Source organism: Lissotriton vulgaris, chromosome 5, assembly GCF_964263255.1.
Source record: "Lissotriton vulgaris chromosome 5, aLisVul1.2, whole genome shotgun sequence".
Classification (NCBI taxonomy): domain Eukaryota; kingdom Metazoa; phylum Chordata; class Amphibia; order Caudata; family Salamandridae; genus Lissotriton; species Lissotriton vulgaris.
In genome coordinates this window covers 1,009,252,879-1,009,278,717 of record NC_141693.1, presented here as the reverse complement: position 1 = coordinate 1,009,278,717, position 25,839 = coordinate 1,009,252,879, and the positions used below count along the sequence as shown (strand labels likewise).

General features: G+C 46.4%; 2 protein-coding genes across 2 annotated transcripts in view; one reads left to right on the top strand and one right to left on the bottom strand.

Moving 5' to 3' along the window:
- The window catches only part of MORN4 (MORN repeat containing 4), a 111,220-nt gene extending 92,062 nt beyond the window's left edge, over positions 1-19,158 (bottom strand). Inside the window, exon 1 of the mRNA XM_086922621.1 lies at positions 18,709-19,158. The gene's annotated coding sequence lies outside the window, so the exon portion shown is untranslated. The remainder of the gene's footprint in view (positions 1-18,708) is intronic.
- Positions 19,159-20,914: 1,756 nt separating this feature from the next.
- On the top strand, positions 20,915-25,517 carry LOC147711899 (uncharacterized). Its single transcript, XM_086919561.1, has 2 exons — positions 20,915-22,154; positions 25,225-25,517. Exons 1-2 carry the CDS (start codon positions 20,915-20,917, stop codon positions 25,245-25,247), a joined length of 1,263 nt encoding a protein of 420 aa, XP_086775687.1. The 3' UTR covers positions 25,248-25,517.
- Positions 25,518-25,839: the final 322 nt, after the last annotated feature.

Below are 25,839 nucleotides of genomic sequence, written 5' to 3'. Positions count from 1 at the left end.
CGATCTCTAGGGTCGTGTGAAACAATAGACACAGATTTCACTCAGTCAGTCTTAGTGCAGTTTACTTTCACAGTATGTAGAGAATAGAGAGACGGGCGTGTATCAATAAAGGTTAACATTTATTGAACAGTCTTTCTTCTCATACAAGAGAAATGTATTGCCACAATTGCAATAACTGTTATTATAAAAAGTACGTACAGTAAGATAAGTATTGCGAAATAGAACTGTAAAAGCATTGATATGGTTTCTTAGCCATACAATGGTTTAAAAGTAATAAAACATATATACAGTCATATATACATTAGGCTAACATACTCAACTGGTGCTTCTAACTAAGCCTACCCCAGTGTGCCTGACCTAAGCCTAACACGTGAGAAGGGGGAGTAAGTAAGTAGCTTAAGTTAAGTTGGTTTTGCCAAGGTTTGTTTCAAGAATTCTCGTCTAAGGGTTTAGTCAACACCATACCTCTGAATAGAATGATGGAGGATTGGTATCTCCTTCAGGGGTCTCTTTCGATATCCCAGTCACCTGCGAGGGTAAACTGGAAGCGCCGGGACTGGATTTCTCTGCACGAGAAAGGCAGCGGCTTCTCTCAGCGCGTCGAGGAAGGAGGGGTGACAGCGTCTGCGGGCAGCTGGGCTGGATGTCTTCGCAGAGGACGGCTGCACGGCTCCTCAAGCGTACTGCACCATAGGTCGCGCTGTAGCGGCGATAATGGTAATCAGTAGCTTCACCACCACAGGATAGCAGACTGCAGCGACAGAGTGCTAGTTTTTACCAACACGGGGTCATGCAGGCAGCTGGTATCAGCAACATGTTCGCTCATTGCTTAAGGCAACGTTGGTAATATTTATACCTGACAGGTGCCGGGTTTGACGCAAGTTTGCTGGACATAAGACGTCAATTAAAGATGTCACTAGGAAGTGACAGTTATCAGTTGCTCATTAGAGTTCCATTACTAATCAAAACATAGCAAGCGGGGATTTCCAGGTTTGCTAAGTTTTTATCTTGTTGAAGAACTCTGAGTGTTATCTAGGAATATCAGATAGTGACTGCTGCTCTGTCATTGCACTAATTGGTCGCAAAGGAAGTAGCAGAGAGTCATGCTGGAATGTGGCTCTGTGGCTCTGCTCGTGTGAGGCCAGAGATGACTTTACAGAAAATCGCACTTGAACGGTTATGCCAATATAGGGAATAAATGGATTTATAGCCGAATAGGGGCATAAGGTCACAGTATCGATCAGGAACCTAGATAAGCACATGACACTCTTACACTTTCCAGTAATTACGGATTTGACCAAGTTTACCTTCCTAGATAGGCTCTCTATTGCTGTACTTCTTCTCTGACCAAAAACAAAGGTTACATCCTGCCTTCCGGATCGGCCCATAAAGACGACCTTCCCAGACGAGATCCAGTTTTGTCTGCTTAGACGGTCAGACAAATTTGGAACTGTGGTGTACGAGGCTGTCATGTTTCATTAGGTCGAGCCTAGGCAGCATGCATATGCTGTCTTCGAGACATGCTGTATTCAATATAGGACTTTGATCTCGCCTGCCGCTTACCACAGGTTGACTCCAGTGTCGCTCTTCTTTGCAACCCCCAAATTGGTTCATGCACTAGATATGTCATTTCAGATCCTAGCTGAGGAAGGAGCACCAATCAAGTATAGATTTATTCCACTTGATCAGTGGACATCCGCTGCAATGAAGGTACTATTCCGTCTACTCCCCTCCCATTCCCCCTGTTCTCTTTCCCCATTAACATTCTAGAAATGTGCTTAAGAAACCAATTACTCTCATCCCCCCGTCGCCTGCCCCTTATTTCTCCCACTAGGTCACATTAATTTCATATTTATAGGTGCTGCCATGGCGAGATGAAGTGATTTGCAGAATCACAAGATGTTGAGCGGATGCACAGACTTGAATATCATTCCCCCTTGGGAAAGTCGGTAGTCTGACCGTAACACCACATTGCTTACATTTTGTCCTATGCTAGGGTGAGATCCTGTTAAAAACGCTTTACGGCTGGCTGCGATGTGTTACATTATCTCAGATAGGTCAGCTGTGCTCACAAGATGAGGCAGGGCTGAATCACCAACTTGGATTTCTGTTGCAATTCGGAACAGGAACAGCCCTTTACCAGTTCTACAGCTTGCTGTTCTTCCTAGAAATGACATTATGGTCATGGCTCTCTTCCTTGATGTTATCCTTGCCCGTTCACCTCTGAAAAGAACTACAACCAAAACGTCCACACAATGACTGTGGGATGGGCAATGTGAAACACTGGGTCTTGATACTACTCAACAAGTGTGTGCTTTTCAGTACACTTGTTGCACATTCTCCAGATACTGTGCAACTGAAATATAACACTTAAATGCTGGTCATGGGCAGCGCAGCCTTTTATCAACGCAAGGCCGAGAAAAGAGCTATAGAGTATGGTGGAGGAGGCACATTTTATTATGGAGATGTACCAAATGGCAAACCCGGAGTCACCCAGCAGGATACAAAAAATAAATTATCCTTCATAGCAGATGTGAGGGATTGAATTTGACGGTTTGTGAGATGCGTGGGTGTGGAAGGATGATATTGGACTAGAGCCAGAGAGCTCCATGTTGGATTTTAGCTGTACCAAGAAGAGGCAATCAGCAGTTTAATTGGCGGAGTCTGCCTTAATTTAAGGAGTAAAGAAGGGCTCCCTAGTGACCAGGAAGCTGGACAGTAGTCAGGCTGACGTCGCCAATGTTGTCCCTCTCAGCCTTCTTAGCCAAACAACACCCGACAAAAGCAAAAAGTGTGAGCTTTGATAACCAGTGCCATGAATAGATGCTTTGCTGGAAATAGGAGCTCTGCTGGTATCTGTGAATACCCTGCCCCTCACAAGTTTTGAGCTGCGCTGCCTACTCCCGGTTCGGTTAGGACAATAACATTAGTAATCCTTCGAAGAATTCTAAATCTGTGGAAATGCAGTTCATATAAATACAAAGAGTGATTGATAAGTGAAAACAATCAGCCTGTGTAACCTGGTGTGATAAAATGGTAAAACCCCTTTCAATGTACAAAGGCACGCAATGGGCGATGTCAGCTGAACAGACCATGCTGTGTCGGTCACCAATCTACTCAAAAAAAGATTAACAAGAAGATTACGTTCCTTTCCTGATGCGGAATCTCCTAGTTGACTTTCCTGTTTAACAGAGCATAGCATTTACCCCTAGGCTAATTCATTATTTACAGTCAGGTGAATGGAAAGAGCCAATACAAAAGAAAACAAATCTAACCACAAGCCTGACCACATAATCGGATACAAACCTGGTTAGAAACGGTAGGTCTTTGGTTGTCGTTGGAGCACACCGAGGCCCCTTTGGAGTATTATCACAATTTATCAAGCAGGACATGTATGTAAATTGTGAATCGTGCTCTTGGCATCTTGAATGGCAGTACTCACAAAGACGTGATGAATTATAGATCTACCTGGCAGCAGTCAGTTTTATCCACATATTCTGCCTTGTGGTATATAGTGTGAGGCAATTCTACACAACTACCAGCAGAGGAGCATCTAATTGTCTCGAAAAGGAGAATCTTGACCATTGATTAGACAGTGCATGTCAAAAGATCACTTCATCTGGGGTGAACAAATCCTTGAACCACTCTTGTAGTTTGGGATGGAGCGAGGGAATTGCTCGGAGGTCAAAAGTCAGATATGCCCATTCTTCCTACTTCACTTGTGGGTGATTTACCAAGTACTAAGGATCCATAGGAAGTAGATTAGGAAGGACACTGACAATCACCTCCCAGAAGACATCATTTCCCTCAACTTTACTTTGAATAACACTCTACACTGGCTCACTGGCAACCACATCAAGCTCAACACTGTCAAAACAGAATTCCTCTGCATTACTACTCTGAATCATACTCCCAAAAATCAACCTTTGTATAAAGCATCTAACAGCCCTCAACTGTTCGCCTCACGTTATAGACTCTGCTAGATCCTTGTGAATTACACTAGACAAATACCTGACTATGCAGAATCACATCAGTAATGACACCAAAAGTGCAAATTACCAAATGAGTATTTTAAGGAAACTTAAATCCTTCCTCCCACAAGACGACCTTAAACTGGCTGTCCAAGCTCTTGTGTTGTTGCCCAGGCTGGACTACGGAAGTTCCAAACTATGCGGCCTACCTAGATACAAATTGGCCCCACTATGGGCCTCTCTTAAAAGAAATAATCACAAATCCCCGTCTCTAAAGTACTGAACTGGCTCCCTTATGAGGCAAGAATACAACTAAAGATTGAATGCATGACTCAAAGCCCTACATTTCAAGACCCCCAGATATTTGGCAAAAAAACTAAAATTATCAGGGGGATGTAGATTCTTACGAAGTGCAAGCTCCCTGCTATTGAAACCACAGATTTTCCACAAAAAGGAAACATGCTACAGAGCCTTCTCGGGTGTCGCCCTTGGATTTGGAACTCTCTGTTGCTGAGGTCTCCCTAATCTCGACTACCTCCTACTGCAAAAAAGAAGTGAAAACACTTCTGAGGAGCACGTTTTTTTGCTTTAAGATAATCACCTAATGTTTTACTGATAACACCTTCTGTTTTGTTGACTGTATACCTGCCTACTATTAGTGTATTGATTGTGACTACTACATTGATGACTCTATAGAGGTCTAACTTACTACTATTCTGTTGTTCTTCTTTCATATATGTGACAAGTTTTTGTTTTCACACCTATATCCTGCCTTCCTCTCATGTAAAGCGCTCTGATACCTTCTAGGTTCATGTTGACGCTCAATAAAACGTTATAATAACAATTAAATAAATAAATAAAGAGGTATTGGGGAAATATCAAGGAAAGCCTGAAGTCCCAGTGCTAGAGCATGTGGAGAATAACAGAGATATACTGTTCCCTTTTACAACTAAATGATCAATCTGAAGTTCCAGTCATGCTATTACATGAGACGATTAAGATATGCATACATGCCAACCCTAATGACTTTGTTGGAAGGTTGCAGTCTGTTTGACAATCCTACTTATTTCATTGGGGAGTCCAACAGCTTTCTTGCAAAGCCTGTAGCTAGTCACAGCGTTTGCCTGAAGAGGAGCCCTAAACTCCGTTCCGAAAAACAAGCCACGCAAAAAAACAACTCAAAGTAATAAACAACAAATGTTGACAGGCAATTTGCAGAACCTGCAGAGGCACTGTCTACACTGACAGACAATGCATGGATAGCCAAAAAAAACCTGTTCTTTCATTAAATATGGGTTATGTTGCTCTGTGATGGTCAGCGAATATTTGGCGGCCGTAAGCAGGTTGCGCTCTTGTAATCGAAGAAAGCCTCTTTGTAAGGTAATTCTGATGCCTCACAATTGTGTAGCTTAGTCTTTAGGTACCTTGAGGTTAAAGATCCAGGGCCAGTGTAGACTTAAAACCACAGTTGGGTAGATATCAAAATACTACACTATGCAGTGCTGTAAAATCTCTGTTAAGATACAATTTACTGATGTACACAGAATCTGACCAACTTGGCACATAGGGATATTAATTTCATTGTTTGAGCCTCAGCACAAATTTTAATAGCTTCACTGTAACATTATCTTGAATGTATAACTTGCTCTTGAATAAAAAGAAGTCATGTATTATTGGTGAACGGCAGATGTTATTAAGTAACAGTGCACAGGGGAATGCAAACTGAATTACACTTTTGCAGTGCTCAATATCGCCATACAGAGCGTGAATTAATTTATTTTTTATTATTTATGAAACCACCTTACAACAGAAAGAAATGTAACAGTACTGTCATGGTTCTATCAAAGTGAGCAACAAAAGTAACCCCTCTATGGACCGGGACCATGCTGGCCTATGTACATGCATGTTGTAGATGCGATGCCAAAGGTATTTTTAAACTGGGACATGTGTTGTCTGGCACTATTTTGTGTTTCTTCATAGATTTCCAAGCCAAACAGGGGATGCATAAACACGAGTACTTTCAGTATCTTCGATAATTTGCATTTCAATGGCACTCCTAGGTTTCAGGGTCAGGGACAGGTTAACCTTAAAGTCTATGAAGTAACATGCCCCTAGAGACAAGATTGAAACAGCATTTCAAATATAAAGTCAGTAGTAAAGGAGTGACTCAAAAAGGGAGTTTGAGATAAGAAATTTAGCGAAAACCATGAAGGTTTATTACAATTTTAAAGTGCAATGCAGAAATTGGAAAAATGCAGTAATGAATCTACCAAAAATCATTTAAGTCAATTGCCATAAAAGCTCTTAGTTACAAAACTGCAATAATGAGCAAAAATCAGGTAAAAAGACTAAGGGCCAGATGTATCAAACAGTTTTACCCATTCTGTGTCTATGGGAAAATGTGTTCATACATCTGGCCCTAAGTCTCAAATATACAGCAACTCGATAGAAATTCGGGCATAATCCCTAGAGCATCGGGAAAGTCATTGCCCAAACCCCAAATTCAAGGGCTTAGATGTCATTTTCAACACATAAAATCACAAAAACTGCAAAGCGCGCAAAGTGTGAGCAGTTCACAACAAATTGTTTCAGATTTTATTTTTTAAACGGCACATAACCCTACTATCTTAACACTAACCCACTACATGAATAACTCACCATTTCTGACCCAATCTCGTCAGGGGGTGTCAGAACAAAGTAGTTATACAAATAACAGGAAACAATTGTGAATGAAGGCAATAGTGTCTTAGTTCTTTGAGAAAAATTTGTCATACAAAATAAACAGTGCACAGCTTGCTGCAATAAGGGGTGAGCGAGAACTATAGCCACATAATGAATGCCATGATTGAGCAGCAGTTTTAACAAATATGGAGTGGATGCCTAACTGAGGCCTTGTAATAATATTAATAATAATAATAATAATACTCAAGTTTATAAAGTGCCTGGTTACACTAGGCTAGTGTGTCCCCGCGCTCCGGTACAAACCTAAAGCACACATCTCGAAAGGCCACTGAACTAGGTGGAGATTAGACAGATAGCTTAATCTGAGGGAAAAAGATGGAGTTTTCAGCTCCTTTCGAAAAATAGTCTCCGAAGCCACCATCCGAAGTACCCACAGCTGTGCAGCCAAAAAACAAAAGGAACGGCCGCCCATCCTTGCCATCCTGATGGTAGGAATGCTGACCTGCCCCGTCCCACTCGATCTTAATTGATGGGTAGGGGAATATGGAGTTAAAAGGTTATGCAGGTAGGTGGGCCCCTTCCTTTGTTAGAATCCGATGGCTTCCACAGAGAGCCTTGAACAGGTTTCGCTCCTTGATCGGAAGCCAATGCAAGGAGGCTAAGGAGCTCTTGGAAGGGGCTCTCTTAGGTAGCATCAGAACCAAGCGAGCTGCTGAGTTCTGGATTCGTTGGAGCCTCGGTATACATTTGACATTCGCTCCCAGGTAGAGTACATTTCCATAACCCAGCCGCGATGTCACCAAGGCATGGGCCATGGTTTTCCTGGCTGTGGTAGGCAGCAAGTCCAGAGTCTTCCGGAGTCCATGCAGGACTCCAAAGGATGTGCCTGCCGCTCGCCTGGTGTGGTGGTCAAACGAGAGCTGGGTATCAAGCCACACCCTTAAGTTCCTGACCTGTTCACTAGGCGTGGGGGTAGGGCCCAATGTCTGAGGCCACCAAGCCGACAACCACACTGATGGTGCTTTACCTATCACCAGCACCTCAGTTTTGTTCCCATTCAATTTAAGGCAGTTGTTAGCCATCCAGGACGCCAATTCTTGCAGACATGTCGTAAAATTGATGGCTGCCTTCTTATCTGGTTGTGTTAGGGACACCACCAGTTGAGTGTCGTCAGCATAGGACACAACTTTAACCCCAAATTTTTCCGTAATCTCTGCCACAGGGGTGACATAGAAATTAAATAGGGTCTGGCTGAGGGTGGACCCCTGTGGCACCACCTGTTTCAACTTAATGTTTTTTGAAAGGTGGGGTCCCTGCGCTACCTGGAAACTGCGATCTTACAGAAAAGATTCCATCCATTTCAAGGACTTGCCAGCCACACACCTCCCTTTCTGAGACACTGTACCAGAGTGTGATGAGCAACAGTGTCAAATGCAGCACTTAAATTAATAAAATTAAGGCAGCTGTCTGTCCCTCATTAACATGATTCTGAATGATCTCCATAGAAAGGAGAAAAGCAGATTCGGTCGAATAATATGCTCAGAAACCAGACTGGGTAGGGTGAAGTAAACTATGTTTAATGATGTGGGCCGTCAGTTGGATGTTGACTACCTTCTCTGCAATTTTCGCAAAGTATGGTAATAACGAAATAGGGCGCAAATTATCCTATTGGTCCATACTGACATTAGGTTCCTTTTTTAAAGGGAGAACAGCCTCCTTCCATTTTTTTGGAACCGTACCTAAGCTAAAGGAGAGCTCTAAGAGATGTCTAATGCAGGGCTTGAGGGTCTCAGTACTCCTCCTCAGCACCTTGTGTGTTGCAGGGTCTCTAGGAAAGCCTGACTTAATGCTGGTAGCTAACTTATTTAGGGTGTCATGGGATGGAGAGGAGAATTTATCAAGATTCTATCCCCATTATGTTGGCAGAAACGTCAACATCTGTGCACCCCTCACGTGCAGTGACCAGGAAGGTGGAGTAAATCTTCTCTACCTTCTCCGCAAAGAAGTCGGCAACCCGATTGCAGGACTCCACTGAGCCTACAATGGGCGCTTCGATATTGGCCAGGGACGATATCTCTTTAAAAACTGTGAAAAACTCTTTTAACAGAGTTCTTCGCTTTCGCAATCCTCTCTTTATAGTAGGATGCCCGAGCAATAATAAGGGCATGATAGCACTTGAGCCTGGCTTTATATTCACTCTTAACAAGAGCCGAGAAATCTCTTCTCCATCATCTTTCAAGACGTTTAGAGGCTGCCTTTGACATTCTAAATTCATCTCGGAACCAGGGGGCAGATTTTGCTCGTCTCCCTGGCGCCTTTGAAGACCACGGTGCATTACTATCTAGTGCCTCCATGATACGCCTATCCAAAGCATCACAGGCAGAGTTAATATCCAAGCCACCCAGTAGCCCACCCTGTAAGAGGGCCTTATTAAAATTCTCTTGCGAGAAATCCGCCTACCTCCTGTGTTTTTTCTTGATCTCCGGTTTCTCCTGTACATTTAGTACAGGCATCCTTGCCTTGAAAGAGATCATAAAATGATCTGCCCATAGGACAGGGAGCGGCGGATCTATTTCTAAGGCACCCCAATTAGCAAAAATCGGGTCAAGTAAGTGGCCCAATTGATGAGTGGGGAGCTCAATTGTACGGTCAGCTGTAAAGCTGCCAATTCCAGGCAAACCTCTTAAGCCCCAGAATTGGAAACATCGTCCAAATGGAGATTCATATCCCCTAGCAGCAATAGTTTCTCATACCGTAGTGCCGGTTGAATTAGACACTCAATCATACTAGGAGCGAACCGTGTAGAGGGTCCTGGGGATCTATATACCAGAAACCCTTTTATAATGTAATTAATCGATGCCGTGATAGAGAAAAAAACTGCTACGCTGTCCACGATATCCATCGGCTCGAGGGTACACTGCATAGAGTGTTGGTGAATGATTGCAATCCCTCCTCCCCTCCCGGTGGGTCTATCCACCCTTGTAATGCCATACCGCTAGGGAGGGCCTCGACAATTTCAGGGGCTGACTCCTCACTTAGCCACGTTTCTGTGAGGAAGAGCACGTCTACCTGACTATCTAACAGGTGGTCGTAGATATCCACTCTATGCTTCCTCAAAGACCTGCAATTTATCAGAGAGAGGCTTAGTGTCTGGCCAGACTCCTTGGACCTCAGCTGGGGGCTAACTGTAAAAGTGCAGTGGCTACACATCCCGCTGTTACTTCCTACCTTTATAATATGCTTAAACCTAAGCCAGAAAAAAAACCACACAAACTAATGATTTTGTTTCTATTGCTATGATAATATGCATAGGTCAATTCAAACGCATAACAACTATTCTTAATGTATTAATGCATATTTTAGGTTATTTGCGGAAACGTCTACAACACCTCTGACACATTCCATACACTTAGACAGGCTTGGAAATGATTTGTGGAGTCACTCATGGAACAGGAATGACAAGAGGGGTGGATGGATCAGGGAATAGCAGCTGTAGCTAACAAATGCCGGGCTATTTACTTTAAATATCTGTACCACACTATTTTATTTTTTTGTTTTTGTTTGTTTTTTAAGAAAATGGGGCCCTTTGGATGGATCGAGTGACCAGAGTGCCTGCAATGCAGAGACCAACACAGAGACTTCCTTCATACTACCTGGATATGTCTCAGGATTAGACACATTGGAGAGGGAGTGTATCATGCTCTTCAGAAGGTGCTATGATGGGAACCAAAAGAGAATACTACCCCTATCCTAATACACATATTATCAGAACGAAGCGCCAACAGATACAAGCACTGGCAAAGTCATTAGGTGGTGCCTACGCGACATCTTTATACTAGTCAATGTTTTTTGCCATATTTTCTAACTTTGGTACAAAAGGGTTATTATATCTTGATATATATTATGATTGTATGCTAACTTCTGCATGGTATGGCCTGCCATTGAATGGTATGGTCAGTCATTGTATGGTATGGTATGGCCGGCCAGTGCATGGCATGAAGCGTATGGTATGGCCTGTCATTGTATAGTATGCTATTGCCCATTATTATACGGTATGATATGGCCTGCCACTGTATAGTTTGGTATGATATGGCCTGTCATTGTATAGTACGGTGTAGTACACTATCTGCTGCCATTGTTTAGTATGGTATGGTATGTTATTGTATAGTATGGCTTGGCAGTATTTAGTATAGTATGGCCTGTCAGTGTAAAGTAAGATATGGCTGTCATTGTATTCTGGAGTATGTTACAGTATGGCCTGTCACTCTATAGTATGTTATAGCCTGGCATTGTGTGGCATGTTATGGCCTGTCAATATGTAGCATGGTATGGTATAGCCTGTTGTTGCATAGTATCTTATGGACCTGCCTGTTATTGTATAGTATGGTATGGTCTTGCCGGTTATTGCACAGTATGGTAAGGTCTGTCATTGAACAGTATGGTATAGAATAGCCTGTCATTATATAGTATGGTCTGTTATTGGTATGGTATGCTATGGCAGTCATTTTATAGCATGGTATTGTTGGACTTGGCCCTTCTGGCAGGTTCACCCATGAACTTTTTGCCTTTTAGTGTTACATAATTATAATGATTTCTGGTCTTTGCACACTTTAGCACTGTGGCGCAGTGTAAAGTGCGTGCGCTCCCTCAGTGCGTGTGTGAGATTGGCCTGCCCTCCCATAGGAATGCATGGGGAATGTGTGTGTCCATGGTAATTCCTGATGCGTGGGGAGTGCAAGTGCGAGTTTGGTATGTGCGGACTCGTGTGATTAAATGCTGCGCGATGATGTGCGCGGCGTTATTGTGTCTAGTGTGGAAGTGCCACTTCTAGAAGTTGGCCTGTCTGTGCAGTGAATGTGCTGGCTTGTGATTGGCTGGGGCTGGCGTGCAAGGCTCCTGGAGTCAGGATGGGTCTGCCCAGGTGGTGAATGGGAGATCTGCATGTTGATGGCTGGGGAGGAGTGCGCCTGGGACCTAAATAGGGCTGGGCTGGGCTTCCCCCCCCCCCCAGACAATGCTGGCTCCACCCCCTGTGGTGTGTCTGATATCCCTGACCCATCCTGTGATCAGGGAGAGGGGCTGAGCAAAACAAAGTGCTCAGGAACCAGTTGTATCTGGTTCACCCCTTGCCTGCACCTTTAGCCAAAGGAATTGTGTGTATAAAAAGAGGTTGTGACCTCTTGTAAAATGTTCTTGTTCCCAACTAGAATCTACCAGGAGCGTGCTGCTGCTGGGGCCCAGGGGAAGGCTTGCCTCCCTGGGCCCTGCCCAGCCCCTGGATACCTGGAACTCCTGCTTAGGGTCCTAATGGGAGAGGGCAGCTGCGGGTGGGGCCCAGGAGAGACCGCCATGGGGGCGGTCTCCTGCTTTGTGTGCAGGACCCTGGGCCCTGCATTCCCCTCCTGATGCCCTAGGACTATTTTTGCTCTGTTTTTGTCCTTTGGGGCTGGCTGCCAGTCCCTTTAGAGCCTGGGGCGCTGTACCGCCATTTTGCCGGCTTATTTCATTGTGCCCAGTGCGCAGGTGCCCACCCTGCGGCTTCGTTATTGATATAAATTATTAAGAGTGCTACACCATTTTATATATGCCTTAAACGGGTGCCCGCCTCTTTCTACTCTTATTTGATACACCGAGGGTGCCCACCCTTCATTTTCCGACCTGAATATCACCGCCGCGGCCCTCTCGTGCTGAACATAGGAAGTCAGGCACAGTCGTGCCTGACTCTGGGCGGGACTTCCGGTTTGGAAGGGAAGTCCCGCCCGTGCCGCGCGCCGATTGGGGGGGAAGCTGCCCGGGAGGACCGAGGGGAGCGCGGGGCTCCCAGAGGAAAGGGGAAGCCCCACGCCACAGAAAGCTGCTGTCGCCGTTGGCGGGGCTCCCGAGAGAGAGAGCCCCGCTCGCTGCTACGGAGGACCTCCGCCGGGGCTCCCATGAGTGAAGGAGAGCCCAATAGCCCCAGCAGACTGCAGGAAGAGGACTTCGCCCCCCGTCACCTCCGGAAAGCAGCCGGTGAGAGGGACTGCCCGGAGGGGAGGGGGTAGAGTGCGCAGGTGATTCCCGCTGCCCCGGTGACCACAGAGCTAGGGCGGCCCAGGATGGCAGTGGGCCGCCCCACCGTTCTTCCCGAGCCCAGGAGGCTCCAACGAAGGGGGCATTTGCTTAGAGCCCACGAGGCTCCACCAGGGGACATATTTTGCATAGCCCAGATGGCTCCAACGATGGCCCATGTTTGTTTAAGAGCCCCTGTGAGTGGCTTGGGGGCACAGTGGTTTATTACAAGGCCCCAGAGCTGAAGGGGTATTTCGGGTGGTAGAGTGGCCCCAGGATGGCAGCATTTTGGCCTCCAGAGCCCACATGGCTCCCACGAGGCCCCAGTATCCCTTGAGCCTAGATGGCTCCAACCGGGGGCCCATTTGTTCCTGAGCCTAGAGGGCTCCCAGAAGGGCGCATGATTGTTCCAGAGCCTAGAAGGCTCCCAGTTGGCGCAGTTTTCTCCTAGGGCCAGTAAGGGCCCTTGTCGCCATTTTTACCTACAGCTGCCCGGCAAGTAGTGGGCTGCTGCTCCGTTTAGGTTTTCTTTCTAGGGGACTTGTTCCTTGGACTCAGGAGTGAGTCGCACTCCTTCGCTCCTAATTTGGCCTTCCCCAGCTGCGCAGCACTTAGTGCTAGCTGCAGCGTTTAGGCCCTGTTCTTATCCCCCAGCTGCCCAGCAAGTAGTGGGCAGCTGCTACGTTTAGGTTTTGGCGCAGTGGCGCAACCTGGACTTTGATGTGAGATATGTGCTAACTGTGATTTATGTGATATTATGATTTATGCGCTAATGCTTTGGGTGTTAGGAAATGTACTGTGTGTAGTATGTTTTGCGCACACTGTGTTCTTGCTTTACACATTGCCTCAGAGATAAGCCTGACTGCTCGTGCCAAGCTACCAAGGGGTGAGCAGGGGTTATCTTTGGCAGGTGACTTCCTTGCCCCGACTTAGAATGGTGGTTTCTGCCTGACTTTGGCGCAAGCCTTAGCCAACCAGAAATCCCATTTCTAACAGGTATGATATGGTGTGGACCGTTATTGTAAAGTATGGTAAGGCTTTTCATTTTACAGTAGGTTATGCTATGTTTGACATTGTTTAGAATGGTGTGTACAGTCATTGTATGGTATGGAATGGCCTGTCTTTATTTTGTATATATGTTATGGCTTAGGAAACAAATAGGAGAGTAAGGAGTTATGTCCGCGAACATCGGACGGGAAATACTCCTGATTCCCTGGTCAAGGATCAAAAGAACAAAAAGGAGGAGTACTACCCGATGAGGGTATGTGAAGGCTCTTGTCTGAACTCAGGAAGAATTTTTCCTTTGTTAGGAAACCCCTCACTCACCACCTGGTGGTGACTTGCTTCATCATCGGGGCCCACCCAAGTGGCCTAGCGTCACTTGGGTGTGCTTCAACACCTGCAACTGCAGTGGAGCTGGTAGTGAAATGTGGGGTGCAAACAAAAAAGAATGTGAGTGTTAAAAATGTCCTGGTATTCTTTGGTATAGAATTTTAATAAAAAAGATACTGGACAAAATTAAAAAATCAGGTTGAGATGAAAGTGGGGGAGTTACGTTCCACTTATCTCTATTTTATGTGTATGGTCGACATGTTTCTACCGTTAGGGGAAACTCCCCGGTATTCCTCAGGACCAAAAACCCAAGGAAGTGGGTGGTATGTGCCCCCTAAAAGGCACACCCAGTCCTAAATCCTTGGAAAGCCAGAAGAAAAATCAACTTCTGGGACGCACACCTCGAATGGAGGGTGCTTTAAAAACAGTGCTAAAGCTCAACTAGATCAGGCAGTTCACCTACTTCCCCGTGCTCGCTGCTCGGTAGGGAGCAGCGAGCACGGGGAAGTAGGTGAACTGCCTGATCACGCCCTGAAAACTACTATGTTGGTACCGGCGTAGCGCCCCCTCCTGCCTGATGCAGCTCTAGTTGAGCTTTAGCACTGTTTTTAAAGCACCCTCCATTCGAGGTGTGCGTCCCAGAAGTTGATTTTTCTTCTGGCTTTCCAAGGATTTAGGACTGGGTGTGCCTTTTAGGGGGCACATACCACCCACTTCCTTGGGTTTTTGGTCCTGAGGAATACCGGGGAGTTTCCCCTAACGGTAGAAACATGTCGACCATACACATAAAATAGAGATAAGTGGAACGTAACTCCCCCACTTTCATCTCAACCTGATTTTTTAATTTTGTCCAGTATCTTTTTTATTAAAATTCTATACCAAAGAATACCAGGACATTTTTAACACTCACATTCTTTTTTGTTTGCACCCCACATTTCACTACCAGCTCCACTGCAGTTGCAGGTGTTGAAGCACACCCAAGTGACGCTAGGCCACTTGGGTGGGCCCCGATGATGAAGCAAGTCACCACCAGGTGGTGAGTGAGGGGTTTCCTAACAAAGGAAAAATTCTTCCTGAGTTCAGACAAGAGCCTTCACATACCCTCATCGGGTAGTACTCCTCCTTTTTGTTCTTTTGATATATGTTATGGCTTGCCATTGTATAGTACGGTATGATATGTCTTTGTATAGTATGTTTCGTTATGGCTGGTCATTTTATCGTATGGTACATCACTGTATGGGACAGTATGGTCTGGCCTGTCATTGTATAGTGTGGTATGGTAATCTTAGTTACAATGTACACATTAAACTATTAGAAGAAGCACGATAGGAGTGGCCAAACAAAAAAAAGTATTTGTATTTGTATTTGTATGTCGATTTGTAGAGCGCGATTGCTGCCCGGGGGCGTCCAAGCGCTAAGAAACCAACAGAACAAGAGGAGGTAGCCCGGTGTTATTGGGCAGCAGTGAAGAGGAATGTTTTTAGCTGTTTCCTGAATGAGGTGAGATTGGAATTTTTCCTTAGGTGGAGGGGTAGGGTGTTCCATAGCTTGGAAGCGTTGTAGGTGAAAGTCCTACCGCCAGTTCTGGACTTTTTTATTTTGGGAATTGTGGCCGTGAAGGTCTGGTTGGATCGCAAATTCCTAGTGGGGAGGTAGTGTGACACTAGGTTGCGAGTGATGAGAGGACCCGTTTTCCAGAACGCCTGGTGCGCAATGCATAAGGCTTTGAATTGTATTCTTTGGGGAATGGGTAGCCAATGCAGTTTTTTCAGTCCATTTTTGACTGATTGACGTCGAGGGATCTGAAGCAAAGTGCGCGCGGCACAGTTCTGCACCGTCTGTAATCTCCGTATCGTGTACTCAGGGGCGGCGAGGTAGAGGGCGTTGTTATAATCCAGTCGTGACTGGATAAGGCCCTGAATGGCTACTTGTTTTGCCTCCATCGGTAGAAGATGGAGTACCTTCCTTAGCACTCTGAGGAGGCCGAAGCAGGTGGCTGCCAGTTTGGTGGATTGGGTGCCGAAGGACAGAGATCTGTCTAGCCACACCCCAAGGCTCTTGATGCTGTCCTTTGGGGCCGGAGGGGTGCCCAGGCAGGGTGGCCATAGAGTGCTGAGGGAGTTAGGGTTGGCAGGGCCCAGGAGCATAAGCTCCGTCTTGTCTCCATTCATTTTTAATGAGGAGGAGGACATCCAGTCCTTGACTTCCTCTAGGCATTTCCTCAGCCCTCCTTTTGAGGTCTGGTTAACTTCCTGTGCCAGTGAGACCACTAGCTGAGTGTCGTCAGCATATGAAATGATCTTAATTCCATACTGACGAACAACTTCAGCCAGTGGCCTCATATATATGTTGAAGAGCGCCGGGCTCAGTGAGGAGCCCTGCGGGACTCCACATTTTGATGGTCTGCTGGTAGACCAGTGTTTTAAATAGTACGTTATTTTCATGCTCGAAAATTCTATCCAACCCGTAATTGTGCAAACATTAACCACTTTTAAAGCACACCCTGCTTTAACATAAAACATTTTAATCATGCCCACAAGATCCTATAAATCATGAAACATATACCAAAAAAGCACTTTGTTATACACTAAATGAGTGATCACTTAATAGCAATAGCACAAAGTCATTAATGTATTTTGAAATCATTATTAAAAGTGACACTAACAATCTATGGTCTGGTAGTGTTGATATGCTACATCAAAGAGTTGAAGGGGACAGGATGAAAAGTAAAGGGAAAGATAGAGGATACAAGCAGTAAAGGTAAAAGCCGGGGCAAAACCAGGAACAAGGCAGGCTAAAAAAACTGCACTCTTAAAAAAGTGCTGCATCACTTGCCAGTTGGCATTCACTTTCACCCACATGCATGCATACAGATACAAACACATTCACACTTACATAAACTCTACCTTGGGGAAACACACACCAGCAACCAACATACATTTAAAAGCCTTTTTTACTTACCTGTTCTACAAGAGAAAATCATATTCCAGCCTATTGTATTCCAATATTTATTACAATATTAGTGAAAAATGCCACATCATTCTATTAGTGTAATAAAATATTTGACAAATCAAAGAGAGTGGAGCACCAACCGATGTCCATAACGACGAGCCGCCACTGTGTTCCTGGCACTAAAATTGCCACCTCTGAGGCCAGAGGTCACAAAGGCAGTGCTCGGGGTCGAAAGGGGCAACACAGGAGTAGCAGCTGCAACCCATGGAAAAGCCAAAATGTCACCTATCAATAACATGAACAATAAAATTAACAAATCGTGAGTAATGGGTAGGCTCCAAGCCTATTGTATGTAAACAAAATATTTGGCAAGCAACAGCGCATGGACTGTTTCATGTGGGACCTAATAAACTGTCCTTTAGGGAGGGGAAGTGTGGGGGTAATACAAAGAGGAATTGAAAATGACATGGGCAAGAGACAGAATGCTAAACATAACATGGAAACCCGATTTGACAATATAAAAACAGCCATGAAAAACGTTAGCTTGAAACTGAAGAGGTCAATACAGTTGCACAGCTTATCACTTTGTTTTCCTAATGCTGTAATCACACTTTACTGAGGTCACTTTAGAGACATTAATATTTATAAAAAGCCAATAAGAGTTAATAAAACAAAATGATAAATAAAAACAACAATTTGGCCCACAGTCAAGAAGTACTGATTCTGGACTATTAACCATACCACTTCTTCCTAGAAGGGAGGAAAATAATTCTTCAATTAAGACATGTTGTTTTTTCTCTTTGAGATGTGTTTTAAAAAAAATCATAACATACACGAGGAAATTCATGCTTTTCTAATTATAGAATCCATGTTAGAGATTTTGAAATTAGCATTATAAATATTTTTTCTGCTGGACTCTTTTCTTAATCAGTAGAGACATCTTGAAGTACACATTTAGTCTGAGGTTTATTTCAGTCGTCACTAGATGGGGAGGTCGCACATACGGTCTATACTTTATATGGTATGAATTATGTAATTTTTCAATTTCAGAGCTTGTTGTTAAGGACTGGCTTAATTGAACTTAAAACATCTTAAATTACTCTGTAATTGTATTTTTAAAATCAATACCCTTAGATGACAATCGATTTAATTATTTGAAGGGAGACTCTTATACAGGTTAAGTTACCCTTTGCCCATCTTCGTTTTCATTACAATAGGGGAGCGCCTAAAATGCAATACCTTATTAAATGTTGAAAGCTCAGAAAACCCCAAGAAAGGGTAATTCGCTAGCTTTGTTAAATAAAGCTCATTGAGGTGAGAAACACACTAACGTATTTATTTCTACTAGACTTTTTTTTCGAGGAACGATGTAAAACAATTAGCTATTTTTTTAGTACAACCAATCCTTCGATTTACAAAGAATGGTGAGCCAAAGCAGTCTGCCCTATGAGAACAAATAGCAGTTTCATGGCGGATGGATGTCGTTGAAAGGAGGGTAAACTTGGGGTCGAGGGTCGTGTACGGAAGCTATAACGTCAAGTCTTTTCTTGCCATCTTAACATGACTCCGGTCCATGGGCACCATCATGTGTTATTGAATAAGATGTACTATAGAATGCTACCAACGTTCTGATAACTGATGGAGATCTGTAGGAGAAGGGTGAGACAAGCTGCAGGATAACCAACCGGATGTGTAAGTTCGAAAAATATGGATCTTACTTTACCTGGTTTGGGAGTGTAGGGCGTCTTTTTCAGATACTTCTGTAGCTTTTCAGAAGAACGTGTTTGTCTCCTAATATCCAAATTTCGACTGTTGGCACTGGGGCGTTTATGGCAGGTGTTTTCTGGAGAGCAACTCTTTTTCGTGGGACAAAGACCAAACCCTCTAATAATATTTTTCCAGTCTTCATGTCAGGGTTGCTCAAATGAAAAGTACACAGCTTCGTGCTTGCATTCAATACACGTCGAATTCTTCCTGCTCCATCAGTACAGAGAGGTGGTCACTCCAGTCGTGCATTTAATCCTAATTAAAAGCTCCAACCCTGGACGTTACCTCTTAAAATAACCACCTGTTCGCTGCACGAACCATCCATGATTCAACCTGATGCCCATTAAGCGTTCTTCATCTTTGAATGAATGGCATCTGTTGTAATTGTAGCACTTCCGGGTCGCATAACAGACACTCCCACATCTGGTCACATCTTCGGAGGTGTCTGCCAGTGGGAACGCCTAACATGTAAGGTGACCGAGGATTGGAGCTTTGAAGCACATCATTCGAAATGCTGATTGGCTGTTGCGTAGGACCGCATTCAACACCATTAACAACAAATTCATTTGACTGTGGGAGGGTGAATGGCTCATTTTAGAGTTGGCCGTGGCTAGTCAGAGGTCCGCCGTAGTTCAGCAGGTCTGTCCTTCGCGTACCCGGCCGGTTAAGGTGGCGACGCCGGTGACTCTGGATGTGAATGCTCCCGATGGCCTCTGGTCTGTTCTTGGCTGACGTTCTTGGGCACGCCTGTTGGCACACGTTATGGGGCTTATGCCGTGCGGTACGGGGCGCGCTACGTGTTCCCCCAGAGTACGGGATGGCTGTTCTGTAAAGCCCATGGTTTATTTCACTAGTTAACTGATACTTGATATTATTCTGTTTGTTTTGTTCCTGTGGTTCGAGTCGCACTCTGCTGCTACAATGACTGCCATTGGCATATGTTACATAGCATGCCATACCAGGGCCGGCTTTTGGCATGGGCCAGTTGAGTCCAGACCTGGTGCACGGAGCTATCTGTAGGTAAGACCTGCCTACAGCAGCGTCCCTCTTGACACCAATGATGCAGACTAACCCGCTTTTAATCATTCTTGTTTGTCTCAGGTACCGGTTTACACCCCATTATCGCCCCCAGCCCACATACCCCAACACTACCAGCCATTCGCAACACCAACCACTTAGCTCCTGCTGTGAATGAATCGGAATATTTGCAGGAGGTGCCGATACGTTTGTGCTCAGAGGCCAGTCACCGCTTTGATGCGTGACTGAACTGTGAACAGAGAATGGGCCACATGCAGCCTTGTTTTATACACTTTCTACAAACATGGCGCCAAATGTATTTCTATGTCAGTCCACGTAGGCTCAGATTATGCTTCTCTTCACTTTACTGACATAAACAGCAGCCAATAAAAACTTTAAACTAGCATGACCCCGGAAGGACAACCCCCTCCAACAGTATGCACCAATCACTATCAAGTCCACTGTATAACTGTCCATGTTTATCAATACGACCTCCTCTTTCTTTGCTGCTGCAGCAGCGAGTTAAGTGCCCTTCTATATTACTTCTTTTCTTGGGGGTAATGTGTGTCGGGGCGGTGATTGTTGACGGCGCGCGCGCGCGCCTGTGATTTATTGATACGGAGCGGGTCCTCGCTCGTGATTTGTTTTGTTGGTGAATTTTGTGATTGTGCCTTATTTTACAGCTCTTGACCCGTTGCATTGTTTGTGCCCGTGCGGGTGTTCGCGGTCTTCCGCACGCGAACCGAGGCATGCTGTGCGCTCGGTAGGGGGCGGTGGAGCAGGAGGAGGCAGACGCGAGACGCTCGCGCTCAGGAGGCAGTCGAGCCCGGCCCCACACGCAACGCGCATGCGCGAAGAGCCGGCTTTCGTTTTCCTCGCATTACCGGCTCCTCACGCAGCGCGCGTTTGTAGACTGCATAAGTCCTGGCCTCATCAGAACGCTAAACGGAGCGTATCCGTATTAGAGCTCTGCTCTAGGGGAGCTTGGTGTGCACTAAGGGGTCTCCTTCCACCTCGATCTTAGCCTCACAGAGTGGAGATTTTTTTTTTTTTTTTTCGGACTACAGTGTGTGTGTGTGTATTTGAGGCACCCCTGGGCTGCTCCCCCCTGTTGAAGTTCCTCCACACCTCCCTGCTTTAGCGCTATGGCGTACTACGCCGAGGAGGATTCCCAATGGGCAGAATATAATGAATACGATGAGTATGAGCCACAGGAAGAGCAATTGGAGGAAAATTTGGTTGAGGCTCTGGATACCCATGTCCAAGGGTCGGTGAATAAGGCGTTGATCAAGGCTCTCAAGCCTTTTACTCACACCCTTCAGAAATATGGCAAGAGGAAGTTTAAGTCAGCCCGGCAGAGTGATACCTCTCCTCAAGCCTCGGCCCAGGTGTTAGCACAGATGGCCAGGAATGTGATGAAGGATCATGGCTCAATGGTTATGGATACGTCTGGGGATTCGTCCCCGTCCCCACCTGTCACTTCTGATTCTGAGGTGGACTCGGTGATGTCCAGGAAGAGATCGAAGAAGGTGAAACACACCGCCTATAAGGCTGATGATAGTCAGGCGCCGAAGAATCTCCTGTTTGATCCAAACAACATTGTACACCCTAGGTCCACGGAATGGGTGCCGTGCCCGGAGGTGGCACACTATGTGGGGAATAACCTGCGACAGGGTTTCGACAATAGTGTCAGGGCCACGCTCAGATCTGAATGTCCCAGGCCATCCTTGACAGGGAAGGTGGCAGATACGCCGGACTTGGACCCCACAATGGCGGCCTTTATGCGAAAGTTTGCGAAAGATCCGAAAAAGGGATTAGATAGGGCCTGGCGAGGGTGTCAGGACAAAATGTTGGACGTAGCTGGACCCCTCACAAAGATTCTGGACGCAGCTGTCAAGGCAAAGGATAGGAAGGTGCCACTGGATGTGTCAGAGATCCTGGAATGGGCACAACGTGCCATGTGCTTTTTAGGGAACGCAAATGTGGCCCTGTCTACGGAGCGGAGACGCTCCTTTCTTATGAGAATCGACTCCCAGCTAGCGGAAATGGCCCCTACCGAACCTGGTTCCCTCGCCAATGGTATGCTTTTTGGGGACAAATTTGTTAGAGAAATGGGCAAGTACGTTGCCACCTTCTCCGCGCTGGACCGGGCGCAATCAAATATCAAGAAGGTTTTCCACACTGGTGTTTTTGATAGGGCCGGACGCCCACGAGGTCGAGGGTCCGGCCGAGGTTATGCACAGACCTCACGTGGAGCGGATCAGAGAGGCAGAGGCAACAGACGCTCCAACTTCTACCCCTCCCGCGATAGAAGAGGCAGGGGCAAAGGACAGAGAGGATCCTATCGTGGCCAGCAGAATGGTTCTGGAGACAACTCCTACTCAGGTACGACTTTTGTGTCCGTCAGAACATATGGTGGGAGGCAGACTGTCTCTTTTTCTCCACAGGTGGCGCACGCTCACGAGCGACCCTTGGGTGTTGCAGACAGTACAGGGGTTTCACATAGAGTTCTATGCCTCCCCGAGCCAACGGCGGAGACCGAATGCCCTGCATTTTTCCCAGACAGAGCAGAGTTTCATCGACGCAGAGATATGCTCCTTACTCCAGAAGGGCGCGATTGTGGAAGCCGTTCCACACGACCTGGGCTTCGTGAGCACTGTCTTCGTGGTCCCCAAAAAGGACCAGGGGTATCGGCTAGTGTTGAACCTCAGGGAATTCAACGGCTGGGTGGTGTATCGACACTTCAAAATGGAAGGTATACACCTGCTACGCGACATCCTCCTAGAGCAAGATTGGATGGTACGCTTGGACTTAAAAGACGCCTACCTGGCGGTGTCCATTTACCCCCCTCACCGACGTTTTCTACAGTTTCAGTGGCGCAACCAGTGGTTCGAGTTTTCGGCCATGCCCTTTGGGCTGTCGTCCGCCCCATGGTGTTTCACCAAGTTGATGAGACCCGTGGTACAGAACTTGAGGGAACGGGGCGTTCGCCTCATCATTTACCTCGACGACATACTGATTTTAGGTCGGTCGCCGGAGATGGTATCACTCCATCTGTCCTGGACGATTCAACTTCTACAGGACTTGGGTTTCCTTCTGAATTTGCAGAAGTCCATCTTGCAACCTTCTCAGGTGATGGAATTCCTGGGTTTCCAGGTCGACTCTGTGAAAGCTCAACTACTCTTGCCCCTCAAGAAGAGAGTGGCTATCAGGAAGGAGTTGAGGAGAGCGCTTGCCTCTCCGACAATCTCCTTGAGGATTTTGGCGCGTCTGGTCGGACTTCTAGCGTCATCTATCCAGGCGATATTTCCGGGCCCTTTACATTACAGGGCCTTGCAGCGTTTGAAGGCATTGCACTTGCGCAAAGGTCTGACTTACGCTCAGCACGTTTCCCTTTCGCCAGAGGCTCGTACGGAGATGAACTGGTGGTTAGAGCATATGGATGCGTGGAATGGCAGAGCCATTTTCGCGGCCACCCCGGAAGTGGTGATAGAGTCGGATGCCAGCCGCTGGGGCTGGGGAGCCCGTTGCGGCTCGGTGGAGACGGGGGGTCGATGGTCCAGCGACGAGCTGAGTCTCCACATCAATTGCCTGGAACTTCTGGCGGGTTCCTTTGCGATTCGCACCCTGTCCCCTCAGAAAGTGTCATGCTGCATTCTCCTACGCATGGACAATGTGTCCGCGGTGCGATACATAAATCGCCTGGGAGGGACCAGGTCTCGCCTCCTGGCGGAGATAGCGAAGGATTTCTGGCACTATTGCCTGGCCCATCAAATTTCGGTGACGGCAGAATATATTCCGGGGTCTGCCAACGTGACGGCGGATTGGAACTCTCGATACTTGAGAGATGCGAGCGATTGGAGACTGCACCCTCGAATCTTCGGGGCATTGAACCACAAATGGGGTCCGTGTGTGGTAGACCTTTTTGCCTCTCGGCTCAACAGGCAACTTCCCCAGTTTTACAGCTGGCGCCCGGATCCCTTGGCGATCAGCTCGGACGCCTTCCTTCAATCGTGGACGACGGGCATTCTGTATGCGTTTCCTCCTTTTATCATGATCCCGAGAGTTCTGGCTCAGGTTCGGAGGCAGAAAGCGGAATTGGTCTTGGTCTCACCGTGCTGGAAAGCACAAGCGTGGTTCCCGGTGGCAATGAGTCTCACCTGTGCAGCGCCAGTGCAAATTTCGACGTTCCCGGATCTTCTCACGGACCCGGTGGGTCTCCCCCACCCGCTGGTCCTTCAGAATCAGTTGTCCCTCATGGCGTGGAGACTTTCCGGCGACGTTGGCAAATGCCGGGAGTTTCAGAGGACACTCTCTTTTTCCTATCTCAGGCATGGGCACCTTCCACCCACAAGCGATATGAGTCAGCTTGGAGACGATGGGTTGGTTGGTGTGACGAACGGCAGGGGGATCCGATGGGATCCGATATTACTGTCATAGCGAATTTCTTATCGGAACTGGCGCGGTCTGGTCCGGCTTATCGAACAGTGAATAACTTCCGATCGGCGATCTCCGCGGGGCACCCGCATGTTGACGGTAAGCCCGTTGGGGAACACCCTTTGGTGTGCAAAGTAGTCAGGGGAGTCCGCTTAGTGAAGCCCCCTCAACCCAGGTATACTGAACTCTGGGACGTGTCAGTGGTCCTACGTTTTTTGGCGGCCTGGCCGGCTAATGAGGGTCTGTCTCGCAAACAGCTCTCAGCTAAACTTACACTTCTCCTCTGCCTGGTCTCATGCAGGCGAGTGTCGGATATTCGGGCCTTGGATTTATCAGGTAGAGTATTCACTCCCACGGGAGTTTCTTTTACGATCTCTAGGCGTACAAAAACGCATACAAAATGTATTGCATATCCTGCATTTCCTCATCACGGTAAATTATGTGTGGTCAAATGTTTGAAGGTATATGAGGATTGTACTAGGGAATTTAGAACTGGTTTTGGTCAACTGTTGATTTCATTACAGAAACCTTTCCGCCCAGTCACCAGTGCAACTCTGGCCAGGTGGGTTACCTGGTTGTTGGGCCTGGCGGGTATTGATACCTCTAAATTTGGGGCTCATTCTGTGAGAGGGGCTATGGCCTCAAAATCCTTTGGTGCCGGCTCTCGGCTTCAAGATATCATGACTGCGGCAGATTGGTCTTCTGATTCCACCTTTAAAGTGTTTTATCATAAGCCTATTGTGGATGTGGCCTCGGTGGTGGTGGATAAACTTTAAACTAGCATAATCTGAGCCTCCGTGGACTGACATAGAATGAAAAATTGTCTAGCAGACGCGACAAAGAATTTTCAATTCTATTAAGGACACGGAGGCGAGGATTATCCCACCCGGGCTTGCAGGATTGTATTTCATGCAATGTTGTATGGTTGATGAATTCTTGTACCCACCGAATGATTGTTATTGGCTTGTTGTATTTCCAAGTTTGGGAATGGCCATTACGACTTATGTTCTTGTTTCAGGAGATCAGCACAAGCAGACATGAGATGAACAGTCTATGCTCTGGAAATCTGTGACGTGGTGCAGGAGGTGCCTTCCTCGACGATGGATGCGATGGTTGCCACGTTGGCCTCCGGTCTTGTTGGACTGATGATGTGTCGCAAAGAAAGAGGAGGTCGTATTGATAAACATGGACAGTTATACAGTGGACTTGATAGTGATTGGTGCATACTGTTGGAGGGGGTTGTCCTTCCGGGGTCATGCCAGTTTAAAGTTTTTATTGGCTGCTGTTTATGTCAGTAAAGTGAAGAGAAGCATAATCCTCGCCTCCGTGTCCTTAATAGAATTGAAAATTCTTTGTCGCGTCTGCTAGACAATTTTTCATTCTGCCAAGGGCGCTATGTCAGCAAGGACCGGCTCTGTGCCAAAACACCACGTCACACGTACCGCTTGGCACACACGCACGCGTTTGCAGCATTCTGCATTGGCACCGGTGCATGCTTCATGCCTCTCAGTTTTTGTGTTTTCATGATGTATTTGAAACCATAGTAGGTGGCTGGTTTTGGGAGGTGGGCATTGATTGCTAGACATTATACGGATTTTTTTCTGAATTATTTATAACAAACACAGGTAGTTGT

What these genes read in the sequence shown, in the direction of transcription:
- LOC147711899 (XM_086919561.1), top strand. Translation starts at nt 20,915, where the DNA reads ATGGCGTACTACGCCGAGGAGGATTCCCAATGGGCAGAATATAATGAA. An exon ending in TGGAGACAACTCCTACTCAG is followed by an intron (nt 22,155 to 25,224) that starts GTACGACTTTTG and finishes TTCTTGTTTCAG; the next exon opens with GAGATCAGCACAAGCAGACA.